The sequence below is a fragment of the Schistocerca serialis genome, chromosome 11 (assembly GCF_023864345.2).
Source record: "Schistocerca serialis cubense isolate TAMUIC-IGC-003099 chromosome 11, iqSchSeri2.2, whole genome shotgun sequence".
Classification (NCBI taxonomy): Eukaryota; Metazoa; Arthropoda; class Insecta; order Orthoptera; family Acrididae; genus Schistocerca; species Schistocerca serialis.
In genome coordinates this window covers 148,291,521-148,311,992 of record NC_064648.1, presented here as the reverse complement: position 1 = coordinate 148,311,992, position 20,472 = coordinate 148,291,521, and the positions used below count along the sequence as shown (strand labels likewise).

The window sequence follows — 20,472 nt, the reverse complement described above, 5'->3', positions numbered from 1 at the left end:
CAATAACTTTATTATTTGAGATATTTTCACAATGCTTTGCACACACATACAAAAACTCAAAAAGTTTTTTTAGGCATTCACAAATGTTCGATATGTGCCCCTTTAGTGATTCGGCAGACATCAAGCCGATAATCAAGTTCCTCCCACACTCGGCGCAGCATGTCCCCATCGATGAGTTCGAAAGCATCGTTGATGTGAGCTCGCAGTTCTGGCATGTTTTTGGTAGAGGAGGTTTAAACACTGAATCTTTCACATAACCCCACAGAAAGAAATCACACGGGGTTAAGTCGGGAGAGCGTGGAGGCCGTGACATGAATTGCTGATCGTGATCTCCACCACGACCGATCCATCGGTTTTCCAATCTCCTGTTTAAGAAATGCCGAACATTGTGATGGAAGTGCGGTGGAGCACCATCCTGTTGAAAGCTGAAGTCGGCGCTGTCGGTCTCCAGTTGTGGCATGAGCCAATTTTCCAGCATGTCCAGATACACGTGTCCTGTAACATTTTTTTCGCAGAAGAAAAAGGGGCCGTAAACTTTAAACCGTGAGATTGCACAAAACACGTTAACTTTTGGTGAATTGCGAATTTGCTGCATGAATGCGTGAGGATTATCTACCGCCCAGATTCGCACATTGTGCCTGTTCACTTCACCATTAAGAAAAAATTTTGCTTCATCACTGAAAACAAGTTTCGCACTGAACACATCCTCTTCCACGAGCTGTTGCAACCGCGCCGAAAATTCAAAGCGTTTGACTTTGTCATCGGGTGTCAGGGCTTCTAGCAATTGTAAATGGTAAGGCTTCTGATTTAGCCTTTTCCGTAAGATTTTCCAAACCGTCGGCTGTGGTACGTTTAGCTCCCTGCTTGCTTTATTCGTCGATTTCCGCGGGCTACGCGTGAAACTTACCCGCACGCGTTCAACCGTTTCTTCGCTCACTGCAGGCCGACCAGTTGATTTCCCCTCACAGAGGCATCCAGAAGCTTTAAACTGCGCATACCATCGCCAAATGGAGTTAGCAGTTGGTGGATCTTTGTTGAACTTCGTCCTGAAGTGTTGTTGCACTGTTATGACTGACTGATGTGAGTGCATTTCAAGCACGACATACGCTTTCTCGGCTCCTGTTGCCATTTTGTCTCACTGCGCTCTCGAATGCTCTGGCGGCAGAAACCTGAAGTGCGGCTTCAGCCGAACAAAACTTTATGAGTTTTTCTACATATCTGTAGTGCGTCGTGACCATATGTCAATGAATGGAGCTACAGTGAATTTATGAAATCGCTTCAATCATTTGTAATAGCCCTGTATATAATTTATGAATATTTTGTACAAATTGTCTGAATTGTGATCAATTAAAGTTAAATTGTGAAAATGATTCCATTAGCACCTAGTGAGCAGCTGGCATAACTTGAGAGAGCATGAAGCCCAACCAAATGTGTGTAATGCATAGTGATCAAGCAGTAGAGCGTCTGGCTAGAACATTTAAGGTTGTGGGACTGAAACCAAGCAGGGTCACCTTTTTTCACTTTGTCTCTTAACCTAGCATTCACCTCTCAACAAAGTGAAGATTCACCAGAAATGAAATGTGGCTCGAACTCCACATTAAACCGTGGCACTCCTTTTCTTGGTCGGATAACTGGTTAGGGATATGCAGGTCGCCTAAGTGACATCCAGTTGATTGCAGTTGTTTTGGAACAACCGCACAGTTAAAAAACATGCGAATCCAGAACCTGCGGTTTTCAATTCTTCATGCATGAAGTAAAACACAGCATGTGATGCAGCTTTGCTTCATTTGTATAAGGCGATAGATGTTTTGTTTGGACATACTCAAATTGTATAGAAGGCTGGTAAACAAACCTCCACTCGACAGAAAGAGATTTAGGCTTCTGAAAGATCAGAAATATATGGGCATGATGATCTTGAATGGAATTCAGAAACTTCTTGTGGATGAATACACAAGATTATCAAATTCTTCTACAAATGGTTCAGGGACCCACTTTGAAATATCACAGTTTCAGACTGCCAATTTCTGCTTTGAACAAGGGGCTGTGAGTTACTTAACTTTGAAGTGTTGTAAGAAACATGAGCAGTAACAAAATGATAACCACCACATCATGTGATGTGAGACTTGCAATTTGAAATACATATTTTTAAACATCAGTTTCCCTAAAATCGTTTCAGAACAACTGCATAATGAAAAAAATGTGATTCCATAATATGAGATGTTTTATTTTTATGCTAAAGTAAAATGTTTCCGAAAAACTGTTGCTGCAACTTTGTTTTGTTTGCATACAGTACATTTTTTTCAGCAGCACAGTAGATAACGCAACTTTTAGCTTACTGCCTCCCTTGAATCAGACCTGCTTGTGGACACAAGTCTTTGCATGGCACGGTGAATAAGTCTGCCATAAAGTGTCTACGACAAAGAATTGTGGCAATGAGTCTCAACAGTGCGTACTAAGCTTCACAAGAGGAGTGCTATAAGATGTGCATCATGCATGTTTTTTCCTTATTTTTTTATTTATTTGTGTCACTTTCGCTGTGCTCTCATACATATTGAATGATTGAAACGTGCATTGGCCACTATTGAAGCTGCCAGTGGCACAGAAAGGAGTTCAGTATTCAGCAACATAAATTTTTGAACATGAACTCAATAACATAAAGTTGCTGACAAGCAAAGAAGCCAGTGTTAAATCTAACCGAAAATCATTTTTCATTGACAACTCCTTCAATATGTCCAGTACTGGCTGGGTAAGTCTTTCTCCTCTCGTTGGCACATACATGGATACCTTTCTGTTTCTAAAATAAAGCGTGTCTACACAATCATTACTCTGCTGTGAAGTAGACTACAGTACCAGTGTATCTGAACCACTAGTTGTGTGGAGTACCTATCCAAACATAAACAATGCAAGATTCAGCGAAACTGATGCTTTGAAGAGTGAAGATGGATACGATCATGCGTACTGTGATGGCAGCTGTCATATTCAAATGAAATTTAAGATAAGGAACTTGCAGTTGTAACAGCCAGACTTTATCTATTCTTCAAGGCCTTCAGTACAGTGAGAACCACTCAGGTTCAGAGTTTTATCATTTCTGGTTCCAGATCAGTGCTGAAATTGTTACGAAATGTACACAGTAGGAGATCCGGCCGTGCAATAGCAAATGACATGATGAACCTGATGTGACATATCGCAAGTAGGAATCAGGAAATTACATTGTGCTGGATGAAACCAAGGTTACTAAATAATAAGGTTGGGCAGTAAGCGCTCTGCTCTACCATTGGCTGGCCTAGTGACGTCAGCGTGGAAGCAAGCGCTCACAAGCAGACGACACGGCATGCGCGTTTATGTCAAGTTTTTGGCGGAAGATTTTGTTTATACCAGAATTGAGATGTCTAAACTGCTTTTCTGCTGCTAAAATATTACAGTTAAAACTGATGAGTTATATTCTTTCGCAGCTTATGCCTCACACATCGGTAAAATATCAGATCACAACCACACTGACACACGCATGAAATTCGAAACCTCAGCTCAAATAAATCAGAAACTATTCATTTAATCGCATTGAAATGAATTTACTCAAGAGCTCGAAGTTGGACACACTTGTTTGTAAGAACAGCATTCCTTCTTTCTAAAGCCGCTATAGTATTCATCAAAGTAACTTTATCTGTTTCTCAAAAAAAAAAAAAAAAAAACAAAAAAAAAAACAACTGTCATCTGTACATGTGCTCTTATTATGATGTTTCTTATTTGGTGACAGCTTTTCCAGTGTTTCCAGAGATCTCTTATGTAGTTCTCGTTTCTTATACCGTTTGGTTCTGTCTTCTGTTGCGGTTGACACATTGACAGTCGCACTACTGCACGGCAAAGTGCACGAAGGAACTGCATCTGGCTTGAGCATTCTTTTTCGGGGCAAATTAAGCAATTCAGACTGTAACTCCCTTAAGCAATCTGTTTCTGCGAAATGGCGAGAACATATTCGTGCATGTGCAACATTTACACTGTCTTTCCTACAACATTTCGACCACCATAGTTTTTGTAATGTTTCATTAGGCGGGAAACTGTGAAACATTACGTCAGTTCCCTTTGTGCTCCAGTTGTAGGAAAAACAGCCCGTAACAGCACAGCCTGGAATTTAAATTTAATTTTCTCACTCACTTGTAGATTCTCCAATAAGAATTTCACATGACGAACCATAAATTATAGAGCTGGCGAACACAATGTTGATCCCACTGTCCACTATCACTAACTATTTCAGTTCCGAATCAAATATCAATTACAGCAAAAACCGTTAACACTCCCGAATTCCGAATGTTTCCGCTGTTGACTGAGTCCCTCAGAAGAAAGAACTCAATCAAAATACCCCTTCAAGCACAAAACAACGCAAGAAAAACACACAATTCGAACTGTGTACTGTTTGGCAAAGCTGCTTCCACCGTGACGTCATGCGCACAGCTGAGAAAACACGTTGCTTTCTGCGCATAGCTTTCTGCGCCCCCCTGGATGAAACCACACTGTGGTGTACATGTGTAGTGTAACAGGACGTTGTGCGTCAAGCCCTGTTCCTCTGTATGAAGATTTGTCCCACCAGCTGACGATGCTCGCAACGTTTAAGCTAAGTAGGGGGCTCAAATATCAACAGATTTACAGTGTGTACCGTATGTGTTCCTACACAGAGGACATACAAGATAAGATGTAGCTGCAGTGTATGGAAGCCGGGAGAATGCTGACTACTTGCTGGCCATCTAGTATGCCGTCGATGGACCCGGAAACTGTGTATAGAATAATCAGGATTAGGACATTATTATAGAATCTCTTTGGAGAAAAACATATGATGGTTTTTAATGTAATACAAGAAAGCTTTTGTATTAATGTTAGATTGGGTGCACTCTCGTTTGAGTTCTCATGAAGGAAGGATGTATTAGTGTCATGTTAATGAACTGAATTGTAAATGCAGATATATTAAATAAACATCCGGAACTGGATGGTTGAAAGTGAAAATATGTGTTCAGCCATCATTTGGTAACTTGGTATAAGTTGTTAGTTGGAAAGCTTCAGCAATTTCCTGCAGCAGAGAAGCCGCTTCAGAGAAGTCTGCATGGGAGTGGCCCAACGTAGCTGGTCCACAAAATTCTACATGGCAACTGGAATTATGTGCAAGACAGAGTCCTTAAAAAAAGGTAATCCTGTAACAAAACATTGTGAAGCACGGTACCAGATGCAAGTGAAATAGCACCGTGTGATACCCAACTAAACTAAACCAACTAACATGACCAAAGCCCAAATGAATATTTTTTTGCCGTACGAGGCAGTGAAATAGTACACTAGTTAACCAAAGCAGCCATCTATGACAGAGCGAGGGGACACGTGGAATTACCAGTTACACATCTTCTAAATGTTACTAAGTCAACAATCAAGACTGTGGAATGCAGTATGACAAGATGACCTCCAAATATAAATGTAAAGATTATGCCAAAGTGAACACATTGTTGATTCCTAACTTCTGGCATGATGACTCATGAACTCATTGAGGACCCTCACATTTGACCACAGCCTTTACAGAAAGCATCTGTATCGTATGAGTGTGGTCATGATCCAGTTGTACGAGGGCAGTTCAATAAGTAATGCAACACATTTTTTTTCTGAAACAGGGGTTGTTTTATTCAGTATTGAAATACACCAGGTTATTCCCCAGTCTTTTAGCTACACAACACTATTTTTCAACGTAATCTCCATTCAATGCTACGGCCTTACACCACCTTGAAATGAGGGCCTGTATGCCTGCACGGTACCGTTCTACTGGTCGATGTCGGAGCCAACGTCGTACTGCATCAATAACTTCTTCGTCATCCGCATAGTGCCTCCCACGGATTGCGTCCTTCATTGGGCCAAACATAAGGAAATCTGACGGTGCGAGATCGGGGCTGTAGGGTGCATGAGGAAGAACAGTCCACTGAAGTTTTGTGAGCTCCTCTCGGGTGCGAAGACTTGTGTGAGGTCTTGCGTTGTCATGAAGAATGAGAAGTTCGTTCAGATTTTTGTGCCTACGAACACGCTGAAGTCGTTTCTTCAATTTCTGAAGAGTAGCACAATACACTTCAGAGTTGATCGTTTGACCATGGGGAAGGACATCGAACAGAATAACCCCTTCAGTGTCCCAGAAGACTGTAACCATGACTTTACCGGCTGAGGGTATGGTTTTAAACGTTTTCTGGGTAGGGGAGTGGGTGTGGCGCCACTCCATTGATTGCCGTTTTGTTTCAGGTTCGAAGTGATGAACCCATCTTTCATCGCCTGTGACAATCTTTGACAAGAAATTGTCACCCTCAGCCACATGACGAGCAAGCAATTCCGCACAGATGGTTCTCCTTTGCTCTTTATGGTGTTCGGTTAGACAACGAGGGACCCAGCGGGAACAAACCTTTGAATATCGCAACTGGTGAACAATTGTGACAGCACTACCAACAGAGATGTCAAGTTGAGCACTGAGTTGTTTGATGGTGATCCGTCGATCATCTCGAACGAGTGTGTTCGCACGCTCCGCCATTGCGGGAGTCACAGCTGTGCACGCCCGGCCCGCACGCGGGAGATCAGACAGTCTTGCTTGACCTTGCGGCGATGATGACACATGCTTTGCCCAACGACTCACCGTGCTTTTGTCCACTGCCAGATCACCGTAGACATTCTGCAAGCGCCTATGAATATCTGAGATGCCCTGGTTTTCCGCCAAAAGAAACTCGATCACTGCCCGTTGTTTGCAACGCACATCCGTTACAGACGCCATTTTAACAGCTCCGTACAGCGCTGCCACCTGTCGGAAGTCAATGAAACTATATGAGACGAAGCGGGAATGTTTGAAAATATTCCACAAGAAATTTCCGGTTTTTTCAACCAAAATTGGCCGAGAAAAAAATTTGTGTTGCATTACTTATTGAACTGCCCTCGTACATGTGGTAAAGAAGAGCATGTCAGTCACATCTTTTTTAGGTATACAACAAACAAGTACAATGCTACAAGCCACCTCCTACAATGTTGACATCAATTGCCCTTTGCAGACGTGTATCACTCTCACTGTACTGCTCTGCTTGGAAGATTTTTCAGGAAGAACAGGTCAGCCTCTAATGTGATTTTACTGTAATTTTATGTTTATTATTTTTTTTTCTTTGGGGGGGGGGGGGGAGAGGGTGGGAGGGGGGGGGGGGTAGCTAACTAACGTGACGCCTTTCATTTTGTTCAATATTGTCATATGGCTCTACTACATCAAGTGCCATTTGTCACAGTCACTTGGAGACAATGGTTGTAATGTAACGTGACAACAGTGATATATTTTTGCCATTTGCATCATTTGTGTGTGCGATGAGTGTATATTACATGGCACAGTGTACTAAACTCTTGCAAAACTGCACAGAAAAGTGATAAGACCATTACTACCAAAGCAAGCAAACCCAAACAGGCAATTTGTAAATGTGCCCAGAAGGGATTACTACTGCAGCCCTACAGTGTATGCAGACAGATGTGAAGCAACCCCCTCCCCTTCTCCACTCACACCCATCCCCGGTGCTCGACTGTCGGTCACTTTATTTTGATTGAGATATGCACAACTACAAGTCCTGACTGACTGTGTTCTCAGTGGGTAGGTGGCTGGGTGCAGTAAGGGGACAAGATAGGATAACAGGGTGTATATGAACCGGGAAATCCGGGAGAAAACCGGGAAAAACCCGGGAATTTTTCAGAATTCCGGGAATTTTTCATTGTTTTAGCTTTGAAGTAAATTTTTGTAATTTTGACTGCAGAATTGATTCTCTAGCAAAGAATGTTATTGTATCCTGCTACTGGAGAATGATACTGCAGCAATAAAATATAAACGAGAGGGAAAAAAATAAGACTTTAATGGCAAAGGAAATGTGCAATTTACAACAACAAACAACCGTGCACGCACAAGCGTCTGCAAATAGCAAAAATATGTCAAAGGCCGCAGGGCGCAGAATGTAATTATTCATAACAATAAACTGCTTGCTATGAGCATGACGTCACAACTGTTCACGTTCGGTTCGTTTGACCAATTGCCAGCGATCTGTTGCGCATGCGCATTTGACTCGCGTATAAGCAGTACGTTCTCCCGCTACTTGAAGTTTGGCTGTTAGCTGTATTGGTAGTAGCAGCAAGCAGACAGATGCAAACAAGAAATTTTTTTCTCACACGGGCTAGCTGCCAGATTCACACTTGCACAGAGTTGTCTGAGTTGTAGTGGGGAGGGGGTTAACCTCCACATGACCCGTGTTTACATAAAGTGAATTCACTGCTTCTCTTCGTGTACTGCTCCCACGTCAAATGAAAACAAAACGGATTTCTGTGGCTGGGAGCTATCAAGTGAATTAAAATACATTCACATAATTACGGAGGGCAAAAATATATTATTGATTTCAGTTTTCTGATTTTATTTTATTTACAAGTTAGTAGCGGTCAAGCATTAATCGTCTTGCAGAACAGTGAAGTTATTTTTGCAAGTTTGCTAAAGAAATTTGGCTTTATTAATCTTTTCGCCGAGGCGATCATTTTACAGTATTGGCTACTTCCAACTGTTCGCTGAATTTCAAGTGCACTTATCATCTTCTGCCATATATGGCATTATGCCATAATAAAGAACCAAAAATGAGATCGTAGAGTACTGGTACTCCAAGAAAATTTACATCCCTAAAACCACACTGAAAAGCTTAATATCAGATGGGACCTACTTCATTGTGAATCTGGAAAAAGCCAATTTGCACATCAAGCCGAATTATGTATTTTAGTATGGTTTACGAAATTCCGATGCTCTTGGAGTATCCTGTGATGCACTATTTCTTTTATGGTATAATGTAAGCTATCTTAGTGCTTTATACACACGAACATACGGGCTTCCTACACCACTGCAGTTGCACACGCACAATTATGCCTGTTTTCTGGTGCTCTCTGGCAACTGGTAAATCGAACCTATTTCTAACAGTCTCCGAATAGTATTGCGAACGGTGGTTAGAAAAGCGTTACTTTCAAAGTAAATTTCTTTTTACGCAAGATGAATTATGTTACGTGTGAGAAGTGGGATGGATATCTAAATCACAGAGCGTTCGAAACAGAACAGTTTGAGGACCAGCCACTTACAAGAATTTCGAGCCGAGACATTTATGTCACAATTTTAAATTTACTGGCACATTTGTGTGATGTGTCTTAAAGTATAACACACGCAAAAAAATATCAACATTACATGTGAAAGCTTAGCTTCTGTTGTAGCATGTTAATCTTAGAGACTAACATTATATGTGAAAGCTTAGCTTTTCTAGTAGATATACGGTGCGGCATACATTAATGTAAACCGTTAACTTTTCCTCTTGCGTGTTCGCGCTATGTGACCAGTGATCTTGCTATTGGCTGACTATAACACGTGTCGTATGTTCAGAATAGCCGCTGTCATCGGCTGACGAGATCTCGTGGCTTGAGATACGACTCGCTTACAAAAGGACATCGGTCGGAACCTCGGTTTCAACGCTCCGGAAACTAACGCACTGTGTTTGGTGCAATTCGAATTTATACTTTTGTAATACGAAAATATGCAGCGTATATGTTGCTGCAAATCAAAGGTCTTTCCAAAATTTCTCTCCCTTCTTTTTTTTAATTAAAGGTCTCTCCAAAACCTTCTTTGCCCCGTCTTTTCTTTTTTTTTGCCGGGAAGTTCTATGCGATTGTATAAAACGTTAACCATTCAAAGGATTCATAAGTTTTACAGTTCCGAGGGAAAATCTACGGAAAACCTACTGTCACTTAGCACATAAAAAGTGTATTTTCGCCCGGGAAATATGATATTTTTTAAATGGGGTATCCGGGAGAAATCCGGGAATAATCTGGGAATTTTTTTTCCTCGTCCCCGTATACACCCTGGATAAGGTGTGTGTGTGTGTGTGTGTGTGTGTGTGTGTGTGTGTGTGTGTCCTTCGCACTCTGCGCATCGCTCTCCTGCAGACTGTGGGTTTATATTTGTGATTTTTGCTGCAGGTGCTGCACGGGGCGGACAGCGACGTGGAGTGGCTGCAGCGTGACCTGGGCCTCTACCTGGTGAACCTGTTCGACACGCACCAGGCGGCCCGTGTGCTGGGGCTGGCCCACCTGTCGCTCGCCTTCGTGCTCAAGCACTACTGCCACGTCACCGCCGACAAGCACTACCAGCTGGCCGACTGGAGGATCCGGTAAAGCGAGCGCACGGTACCTGGCAGTACCTTAGGTGCTACTGACACTTGAATCCGGCTGTGGGAGAGGCAGCTGCTAGACTGCCATTTGTAACCAGATTATGCCCATAACGTGTATTGTAACAGCTGGGACATCGTAACATCAGGGGCACACGTCGGTGTCGGGCACAGTGGGGAATTGTCGGACCGTTTGTGTGAAGGTGACTTGTGTGAAATAGGCACTTACATTAAGCCACAGAATGTTCTGTGTTGAGGATTTATGAATAGCTCACATCTGTGAGCATTCTTCATCTATGTCTTCAGCCACACATTGCAAACCACTGTGAAATGTGGTGCAAAGTGCACGTCTCATTGTACCAGTTATTAAGGTATCTTCCTGTTCCATTCACGTACGGAGCGTCAGGAAAATGAGTGCATCAGTGCTTCTGTATAGAGATGGGTCGAACTCGTTCATTCCCGTGAACTACTTCATTCATTTCACTCTTTGCCGTGAAGCGTTCAAATGAAGTTGTTCGTTCTTGAAGTACGGAAGCCTGGCGAAGTTGCCCAGTTCGCCGCTCAGCTGCGGCTACGCACGCTTCGCCTCGCTCGTACAATAAAGCTTCGTAATACTTCCTAATTTTCCCAACAGATGGCCGAACTATGCAGTAACGTGCACGCAACGTTTTACGCTTTTACAGCGTCTGAGCTAACTTAAATAGAGCATGGTCGAAAGGGACAAGGGAAAGATAAACAGAGAAGCCTGTCACATATAAAGAAGGTATTACATTTAATCTTGCTCGACGCTTTCTCACGAAGTGCCCAAAAATGTCTTTATCTGCCAAGTGAAACATTATTTGTTGTATTCATGGACTGAAAACTAGGGCTACCAACGAAATGCAGTCCAATTTTATGTTCCTTTTAAAATTTAATCCAAAATAGAATGAGTATGTTTACCACTGTCACAAAGTCTATATATCTACGTTAAGTAATTATTCAGAAGTTTTCCTGTAGATTTTATTTTTGTTGAGAATAATAACCCTCCAGATTCAAAATGTAAACTGTCACCTGTAGTCATTGGCACGATTTCAGGTAAAATCCCTCTTTCAGTGTTATTAACAAACCTTTTATTTTCATGTTGGCTGTGCGTGCTCACACAGCCAGCCTCTTCGTTTGTATCTTAAATATTCATTTGTCCGCAAGCGCTGCCAACGGTAAGCTACCGGTAGAGTCATCATATATGGCCGGTTCTTGAAACTTTCTAATTAAGCTTTCAAGGAACAGTTTATGTCTTCAAGTATCTGCCTGGTCCCTGTATACGTTCAATATCCCCTGTTATTCCTATTTGGTATGGGAGTGACACACTTGAGCAGCATTCTAGGATGTAGACGTAGACTAATTGCGTTTCCATAGTATTCTAACAATAAATAGAAGTCTGCCACCAACTGTAGCTGCAACTGAGCCCGTGTGAGCATTTAGTTTTGTGTGCCTACAAGGTTTAACACCCTGGTACTTGAATAATTTAATCAGTTCCATCTGTGACCCATTGAAATTGGTGTCATAAGATGCTGTGTTTTATCGTTTTTTGTAATGCAAAATTTAACATTTCTGAATGTATCAAGCAAGTTGCCAATCCGTCTATCACTTTAAATTCTTGTCAGATTCTGACTAAATATTTGTGCAACTTTTTTTCAGACAGTACTTCATTACAGGCAACTGCATCATCTGTAAAAAGTCTGACATTATTGTCTGCAAGGCCGTTAAAATTCAACAAGATCAGCAGGGGTCCTGATACACTTCCCTAGGGTACACCCAATATCATTTCTACATGTGTTGACGTTTCTCCATCAAAGATAAAATTTTGTGTCCTTTGTAACAAAAAACCTTCAATACAGTCACAAATTTTGCCTAATCACCCATATGACAGTGTTAGTAATAATTTTTCAGCCATTCAACTAATTGTTCCATAATGAATGGAAAAATATGAAACTACTCACTGTGATGCAAATTGCCAATGCAACTGAGTCAGAAAAATAAATAAAGAAATAATAAAATTGAACACAGTTACAGATGCTTTTTCTGCCACAATGTTGAAATTCCAGTACAGAGTTAATTTCACTGTAATGACGAGATTTACAGATATTCAGCTCCCCTCGAGTTCGCACTGGCTAGAGAAGTGTTGTGTAAGTAGATAAGTATCGGTTCGCAAATAACTTTGGTTGTACTGTGAAGTCACTGCATGAGATCTTTGTTTAGCCCGTGTTTCTTCACCAGTTATTTTTTACAGCAGGAAGGAGAGTCTGGAACTCATTGAATAGCCTGAATCACTTACAACATCCAGATAATGCAGAATGCAAGTCTACTCACCCATAGAGGGAGGACAGTGCCAAGGGTTCAACCGTGTGGGGCACGACTTCGAAACACTCGAGGGTACAGATCAGCTGCCACACCGAGTGAAGTGTTGCAATGCCATTTTTGGACTCTGCTCGGTTGGATTCTGAGTCAAAACCCAGACATTCCAAGAAAGATTCAGGAAAGTACTGAGAATTATAATTTTCTGTGTCTGGGAAATGGACACAGAATTCCTCCCTCTCAGACCTCTGCCTTTCTGAGAACAGAGGCCTCTTCTGTGCATTCATTCTCGAATTGCTATAGTGAGCCTGTGCACGTGTCTTGAATATGAAATTCTACAGATTTCCTCCTGTAAAAATAACACCACTTTCACACCGTGACACAGCTAATCTTGGTCAGATCGAGGTTCTGTAGGTGGTATATGACAGTGGTTTCCCACTGCCCAGTTCTCCTTTGTGTGGTGTGGCATCTGGAACTGGTGTCGGTCATCTCCACAGAACTGCCCCACTTCACTCATGAATCTCCTCTTTCATTATTTGAGGCAGGGCCTTATTTCTGTACATTTTGGGGCCTTTTCCTTGTATATGTGTCACTGCTGTCCCAACCACAATATTTCGGGCAGCCGGAGGATGGATTTTTTGTACCAGTGTCGGCGTCATGCTGAAATCACGTTGTGTACTGACTCGTCAAAAAATGTGATGTTCTTCTCGGAACTGGCAGATGCTCGACAAACTGGAGCCGTGAAGGGAAGTGCAAAAGCCATTGAGCGTGATGCATTTGCCTTCTTTGCAGGTGCCTTTCTGGAGTCTTGTTTTTCTTCTGAAGAGGACACGGCTGTTTTCTTCTCCTCCTTTATCCTTCTCCTCTGCTCCAGAGTGCCTCATCATTGATGGTTCATTAAAGCCTACTCTTCATTTAGGCTGGAGATTTGCTCGGAAAGTTCACTTCTTTGTGACTGCAGTACCTGTGAGTCTGTGCTGTATAGAACAGTCAACTGTAAGGGGTAGTTGAGTTGCACACTGAGACATTGGCTGTAGTGGTCTTAGCAGCTGTCAGATTTTCAGGCTGCCAGAGTTCACACTTGCATCTCTCAATTTTGAGTGTGTTTTGTGTGTTGCAGGTTATTGGCTCGATATGACTTCATCTTTCCATAGGTGAAGTTGATGTACGCCTACTAAATCGTGGGTATCAGAAACCAGAGAAGCTCCATTTTATTTGGTGAGCTGCTGTTTGTCTGGTAGTGGTGGTGATTTCTCAAGCTGACAGAGTGATTATTTAAGAAACTTTAGACTCATCACACCCCACGGCTCATACCTACCTCTTCTGGTGCCAAAGAAAGCTACCGGACACTTCTCTCTGAGCGAGATTTCAAATGTGCCACTAGTTCTTGTCTCAATGTAGCTAGACTTTATAAATACCCTGACAGTCCAAAAACTTTAACGACTGGATTAATAAAAAATATGGAAAGTTAAGATGACGGTTTTAATGCTTGAGGTGTTCTACGAGGTGCACTCAAGTTCTAAGGCCTCTGATATTTTTTCTCCGGACTGGAAAGAGATAGAAACATGCGCATTGTTTTAAAATGAGGCCGCATTCATTGTCAGTACGTCCCAGAGATGGCAGCACCGTACGGCAGATGGAATTTTACCGCCAGTGGCGAGAATGAGAACTGTTCTAAATACTTACAATGACGACGTTTTCCTTACTTGAACAGCGTGCAATCATTCGTTTTCTGAATTTGCGTGGTGTGAAACCAATTGAAATTCATCGACAGTTGAAGGAGACATGTGGTGATGGAGTTATGGATGTGTCGAAAGTGCGTTCGTGGGTGCGACAGTTTAATGAAGGCAGAACATCGTGTGACAACAAACCGAAACAACCTCGGGCTCGCACAAGCCGGTCTGACGACACGATCGAGAAAGTGGAGAGAATTGTTTTGGGGGATCGCCGAATGACTGTCGAACAGATCACCTCCAGAGTTGGCATTTCTGTGGGTTCTGTGCACACAATCCTGCATAACGACCTGAAAATGCGAAAAGTGTCATCCAGGTGGGTGCCACGAATGCTGATGGGCGACCACACGGCTGCCCGTGTGGCACGTTGCCGAACAATGTTGACGCGCAACGACAGCACGAATGGGACTTTCTTTTCGCCGGTTGTGACAATGGATGAGACGTGGATGCCATTTTTCAATCCAGAAACAAAGCGCCAGTCAGCTCAATGGAAGCACACAGATTCACCACCACCAAAAAAATTTCGGGTAACCGCCAGTGCTGAAAAATGATGGTGTCCATGTTCTGGGGCAGCGAGGGCGTAATCCTTACCCATTGCGTTCCAAAGGGCACTACGGTAACAGGTGCATCCTACAAAAATGTTTTGAAGAACAAATTCCTTCCTGCACTGCAACAAAAACATCCGGGAAGGGCTGCGCGTGTACTGTTTCACCGAGACAATGCACCCGCACATCGAGCTAACGTTACGCAACAGTTTCTTCGTGATAACAACTTTGAAATGATTCCTCATGCTCCCTACTCACATGACCTGGCTCCTAGTGACTTTTGGCTTTTTCCAACAATGAAAGACACTCTCCGTGGCCGCACATTCACCAGCCGTGCTGCTATTTCCTCAGCGTTTTTCCAGTGGTCAAAACAGACTCCTAATGAAGCCTTCGCCGCTGCCATGGAATCATGGAGTCAGCGTTGTGAAAAATGTGTACGTCTGCAGGGCGATTACGTCAAGAAGTAACGCCAGTTTCATCGATTTCAGGTGAGTAGTTAATTAGAAAAAAAATTGGAGGCCTTAGAACTTGAATGCACCTCGTATGTGCAACCCCTCCTCTGTAGTACAATGCACAGGACATTTGTACAATTGTGTGAAAATGCCAGAGAACACCTTCCTAGGTATTTTGTTCCACTTGGCCCTTATATTGGCTCATATGTCAATTATATTGTCAAAGCATTGATACTTCTTTTAAAATTCTGCATTTTCTCTTTTTGTGATAGATTTGTATGATAACTCCAAATCTTGTCACCTGTGATGATTTTTTTCAGAAAAGAATTGTCCTCATTTTTAATTTTGGTTGTGGTGTGGAAGTTCACCACTTGTCGTTATTGCTCAGGATTCAGAGTGTGTGGAACAAACTTTACACACACTTTTCTCCCCTTCAGAATATTCTGGCGAATGTCTTGTTCACTCAGTTTTGATATGTGGCTCCATTGCAATGTGTGACACAACAGTGTTGGCACACTATGGCCTAACGGCCACTGCTTAACACTTCCTGTTCAAAACCAGCTCTTAGAAAGCATATCTGTTATTTACAGTTCTCAGGTGAAGCTGCTACCATATTTGGTGCCCCAATGTCCTTGTACTCCAGGAATGAAATAAGTTTTGGAACTTTTAGAACATATGGTTACATACATTGTAGCTAAATGACCATACAGATATTTATAGGAAATATAACAAAATTATGTACCTCATCCGCCACAGAAAAGAAAGTAATTTATGAAACACTGCTTAATTGTACCACGACAATTTCTGAAAGTCACACTTCACTTTTCAAGATATACGAGTGAATTTAGAAAAATACGACTTGTTGCAGTATCAAAACAGTGATATTCTGGCAGTTGCGTATCATTCCTGCATCTCCAACCTTTCCCTGGCTGCCCCCGCTGTGCTGTGCAACCTGTCAGCTGCTGCCTCGTTTACCGCCCCCCCCCCCCCCCCCACTCTGCTTCTGGAATTTCGTAAGCTTTGTCCTCCGTGTGTTGTGCCACATTGTGCAAATCTGTAACAAAGAAATACCCGAAGCCACTCTCTCTGTGGCTGACTGGTGTTTTTTTTTTTTTTTTTTTTTTTCCCTGGAGAATTGGAAAATGCCACCTCATTTGTCCGAAATGGCATTTGGTTACAACACACTTCTTTGTGACAGGTGTGTTGTAAGCTGCTTATTCTGCAGCTGCAGGCTTCTTGTGAGGAGTTGTAAATGATGAGGCGAATGCGTAATGACCCCATTTGTGTGGAGGCGCACACTTTTCGCAGCCACAGCTCGGCACATGTTAGCATTTCTCTGTATCCTCAAATTGTGTGGTGAACTGGACTCGTTTACAGTAACACTTGTTGACCCTTCCGGTACATTTGAGTGCCTTGAATGTTAAGGCTGGCAACTCCTCTTCAGTTTGTCTATGTAACCACATACGGATGCTGTTTACCATATTTAGTCGAATCTGAGCCGCACCTGAAAAATGACTCTAAATCAAGGAAAAAAAATTTTCCCGAATCTAAGCCGCGCCAGAAATTTGAGACTCGAAATTCAAGGTGAGAGGAAAGTTTTAGGCCACACCTCCAAATCGAAACAAAGTTGGCCCATTATAATATGAGACATAATTTAGGTCGAATGAATGACGATACAGCTACAGTAGTTTGGTTCGAGTCGTAAGCTTAGCAGTTAAGCTTTACCAGGTAGCCATTGCTATGCGTCAGACGCTCCATCCGTATTTATACGGGTACCCTTCCTTTTTCACATGCTTCGTCTGGTTTGAATCGATTGCTTATTTTTCTTTGATCTGATAAGTTCGGTTTTCTTTGTTATAGGTGTTTACGTTACTCTAAGCTGAAAATGCATTATTGTACTGTGTCATGCCTGTTTTGTCGCATTCTGACAATGTGTGTTTACGACTTGCCCTCGCTTGCGGCATGGCTTGCTTTTGTGCGCGCTACCGCCGCTTACAATAAAAAAAAAAGAGAGAGAGAGATAGAGGAATCGTCTCATTAGCGAAACAATGGCAAGAGCCTGCTATTTGTTGTTACTTACACTGCTGCTTTCTTTGATAGTGATCAACAACAACCAAGTAATAGACTGCGTATGATAGAAGATGTTCTGAATGAGAGTTTAGCTAAAGTTTTCTCCGTTTGAAAATCTTTGCAGACGCCTCTTTTGTACATAACATTCGGCACAGAGATTAGAGTCATCTTAGATTTAAAAATCTAGTTAATTGCCGTGCTTCATTTCTGACTGTATCACTATTATGCATAAGAATAATATGAATATAAACATGACATGATATGTATATTCTTCCACGTTTGCTGTTGTCTCGCACTAGTTTTGTAGTTTATTAGGCAGACAGAATTTAAATGAGATAGCAGCAAACATGAAAGAATACATGGCAAAATGTTTATATTCATATTATTCTTATGGTGAAGAGAATACTGCATGTGATTCACAATTCATTAAAGTTCCTATTAGCAACCATCTCTTCTCACAGGTAGGAAAAAATTCAGAACGTAGAGTTGGCCATATTGACAAACATCCGAAACAGTCTTGCCAGTCGGACCATTGAAATGCTGCTACATTTGAAGATGAACAATACGGAATTTGTATTTACTTCGTTGGATAACGTATGAAAATGCAGTCATCGAAACTTGGGGCGGAGAAAAAAGCTCTTCTTCCACCTTTAAAAATTTATTTACTGACGCAGAGGTTTTGGCGCCAGTATTTATATTTGTGCCTGCAAAGCATGCCTGTGTAGTGCTACATTATTTGATGGCTGAAGTTAGTTGTGGCGGCACCTACCAACATTCTTCAGAATTTCCGCTTACTTTGCACTTGATTCTAAGACGCAGGTGGTTTTTTGGATTACAAAAACTGGAAGTAAAGTGGGGCTTAGATTCGAGTAAATATGGTAAGTTATCACATGTGTACAATCAACAGCAGTGATAATGTAACTGAAAAAAATCAGAAGTGTACGAGTAGGGCTAACATGCCAGTGGTTATTATTTGTATAATTTCACATTTGCTACTGTAATTTTGAATACCCCTTTTGTCATTACCGGTAAGATTTGACAGAAGTCTCCAGAGAAGAAAACAGCACAGGTGGCCACAAGACCATTGGTGTTACACAGATGTCTAACTGCTCTGCGGAACTTTGTGACGCACATTTTATGGGATATCGTAAGCTTGTCATAAACTATGGAAAATCAATCCTGCATCAGTTACCAGTATTACTTTGCTCTGAAACATTACAGATGCTGTACGTTCATAGATGTAGGCTGTCGGTGCATTAGTTGGACAGCCTTAAGCCTATCATTGCTAGATGGGAAAGGCATCATTTTAATTTCATTTCAGTTCAACCAATTAACATAACATATGTAAATTGTGTACATAAACCTTACATGTGAATCACTGTGCCTATTACTGAAAACTAGATCAAGATCCCTACAGTAATTCCAGAGATTTTTGACAGATCGTGAATGCTGTGTATGTTCATAATAGAAGAGGAATATTTTTATGTGATATAATTACAGTTTAACAATGTTCGAAAATTTATCTTTACTTGTGTCGTGAAACCTTGCTTCTTATCAAATTTTGTGATTCTAGGTAAATGGGAAGTACCCTATAGGTTTTGATAAGTGAGTTAGCAAGTATAAAAGTGTCTGATATAAATGGCCACATATTTTCATTGAATTGATGTTGAAGCTTAAATTTTTATGCCGCCAAGGAACCATAGACATTGGTATGTGACATAAATTTAAACTTGATATGAGTGCCTGTTCCTGAGAAAAACTGTTCGTAACAGTCGGATGGACAGATAACAAAATGACCCCACACTGATTTCATTTTTGCCAGATTAGGTACAGAACCCTAAACACAGTTGAGTTTTCTGTATTTATTTATTTATTTTGTTTACTTATTTATTCTGCTAACCAGTTTTAGTCCAAGTGTTCATCTTCGAAGCAAAAGCTTCATGGAGCTGCTGTGAGTACCAACAGATACAAGTCACCACTGCTCTGAAGGTGGTCACTGAGACCAAAACCAGGATAAATAAATAAACAAATACTGTGGACTTCACTGTTGCTCTGCAGTGACATAAAACATTATTTGCCACAGTAATGTCAGGGAACATACACCTTTCTCAATTCTCAGTCTCAGTAGTTTAAGGAATGATTTTAGTTCCAGAAAATTTTATCCGGTCTGACTCCTGCAAGTGTTCTTTCAACTTGGGGAAATAAGTGGTAGCCAGTGAGCGCGAAGTCTGCACTACAGGGTGGGTGGATGGCAATGTCTCATCCAAACTGTTGCAGAAGGTCTACAGCTTGATGGACAATGTAAGGATGGGCATTGTAGAGGAGAAGGCAAACAGTTTCCTTACAGCTCCAGCACTTTGGAGCCCTTAATTTGTGGGATTACACTCGTGAAAACAGTACGGGCAATGATGACCCAGGTGTAGTGTGCCCTAAACGCACACCCAAACCCGTCTGTCAGGCTGGTCCCCATGCTCTCCTCCCTTTCCCCAACACCCCTCATCCCCCTCCCATTCCCACTGATGATACATAGAGCTCTGGGAGCTGGAGACAACCCCACTGTTACCAGTGTCCACCGTCTGCTGTCCGCAGGCCCCTGCCGGAGGAGCTGGTGAAGTACGCACGCGAGGACACGCACTACCTGCTGTACGTGTACGACCTGATGAAGAATGAGCTGCTGGAGCGCGCCAATGGCAACACCAACCTGCTGCTCTCCGTCATCCAGCGCTCCACCGAGATCTGCAAGAAGGTACGTGCCGGGAGGAGGTCGGACATCTAAAAAATTTTCCCGGGAGCTGACGAATTAGAGGAGGTGCCGACAAGAGAGGTGTTGGAGAACTGTCAGTTTGGAAAGATTCTACAGGGTCTTCAGCAGGTGGTTTCCGTCATGATAATACAGACTGAAAACAGACAAATACTCACATCAAAAAAAGTTTTGCATCACCAAAGTTCCCAGAACTCCTGAAGATAGACGTTCACTGTGGATATTGTATCACAGACACAGTCCCTTTGACTGTTCAGAAATATCACTAAACCCACCCAAAGATGTAAACAACCATGCATGAGTAGCGCCTTTTAGACGGAGGTGGTCCGACAGCCGATTGGTTCCAGACATTCCACCAGGAAGGAG

The 20,472-nt window shown here is 42.2% G+C and overlaps 1 protein-coding gene across 2 annotated transcripts in view; it reads left to right on the top strand.

The window, feature by feature from the left end:
- Nucleotides 1–20,472, top strand: part of LOC126427003 (exosome component 10) — a 187,298-nt gene that overhangs the window by 72,451 nt on the left and 94,375 nt on the right. For both annotated transcript variants that reach the window (XM_050089155.1, XM_050089154.1), the window contains exons 8-9: nt 10,024–10,214; nt 19,935–20,091. In XM_050089155.1, the coding sequence (XP_049945112.1) occupies nt 10,024–10,214; nt 19,935–20,091 (348 nt within the window). The remainder of the gene's footprint in view (nt 1–10,023; nt 10,215–19,934; nt 20,092–20,472) is intronic.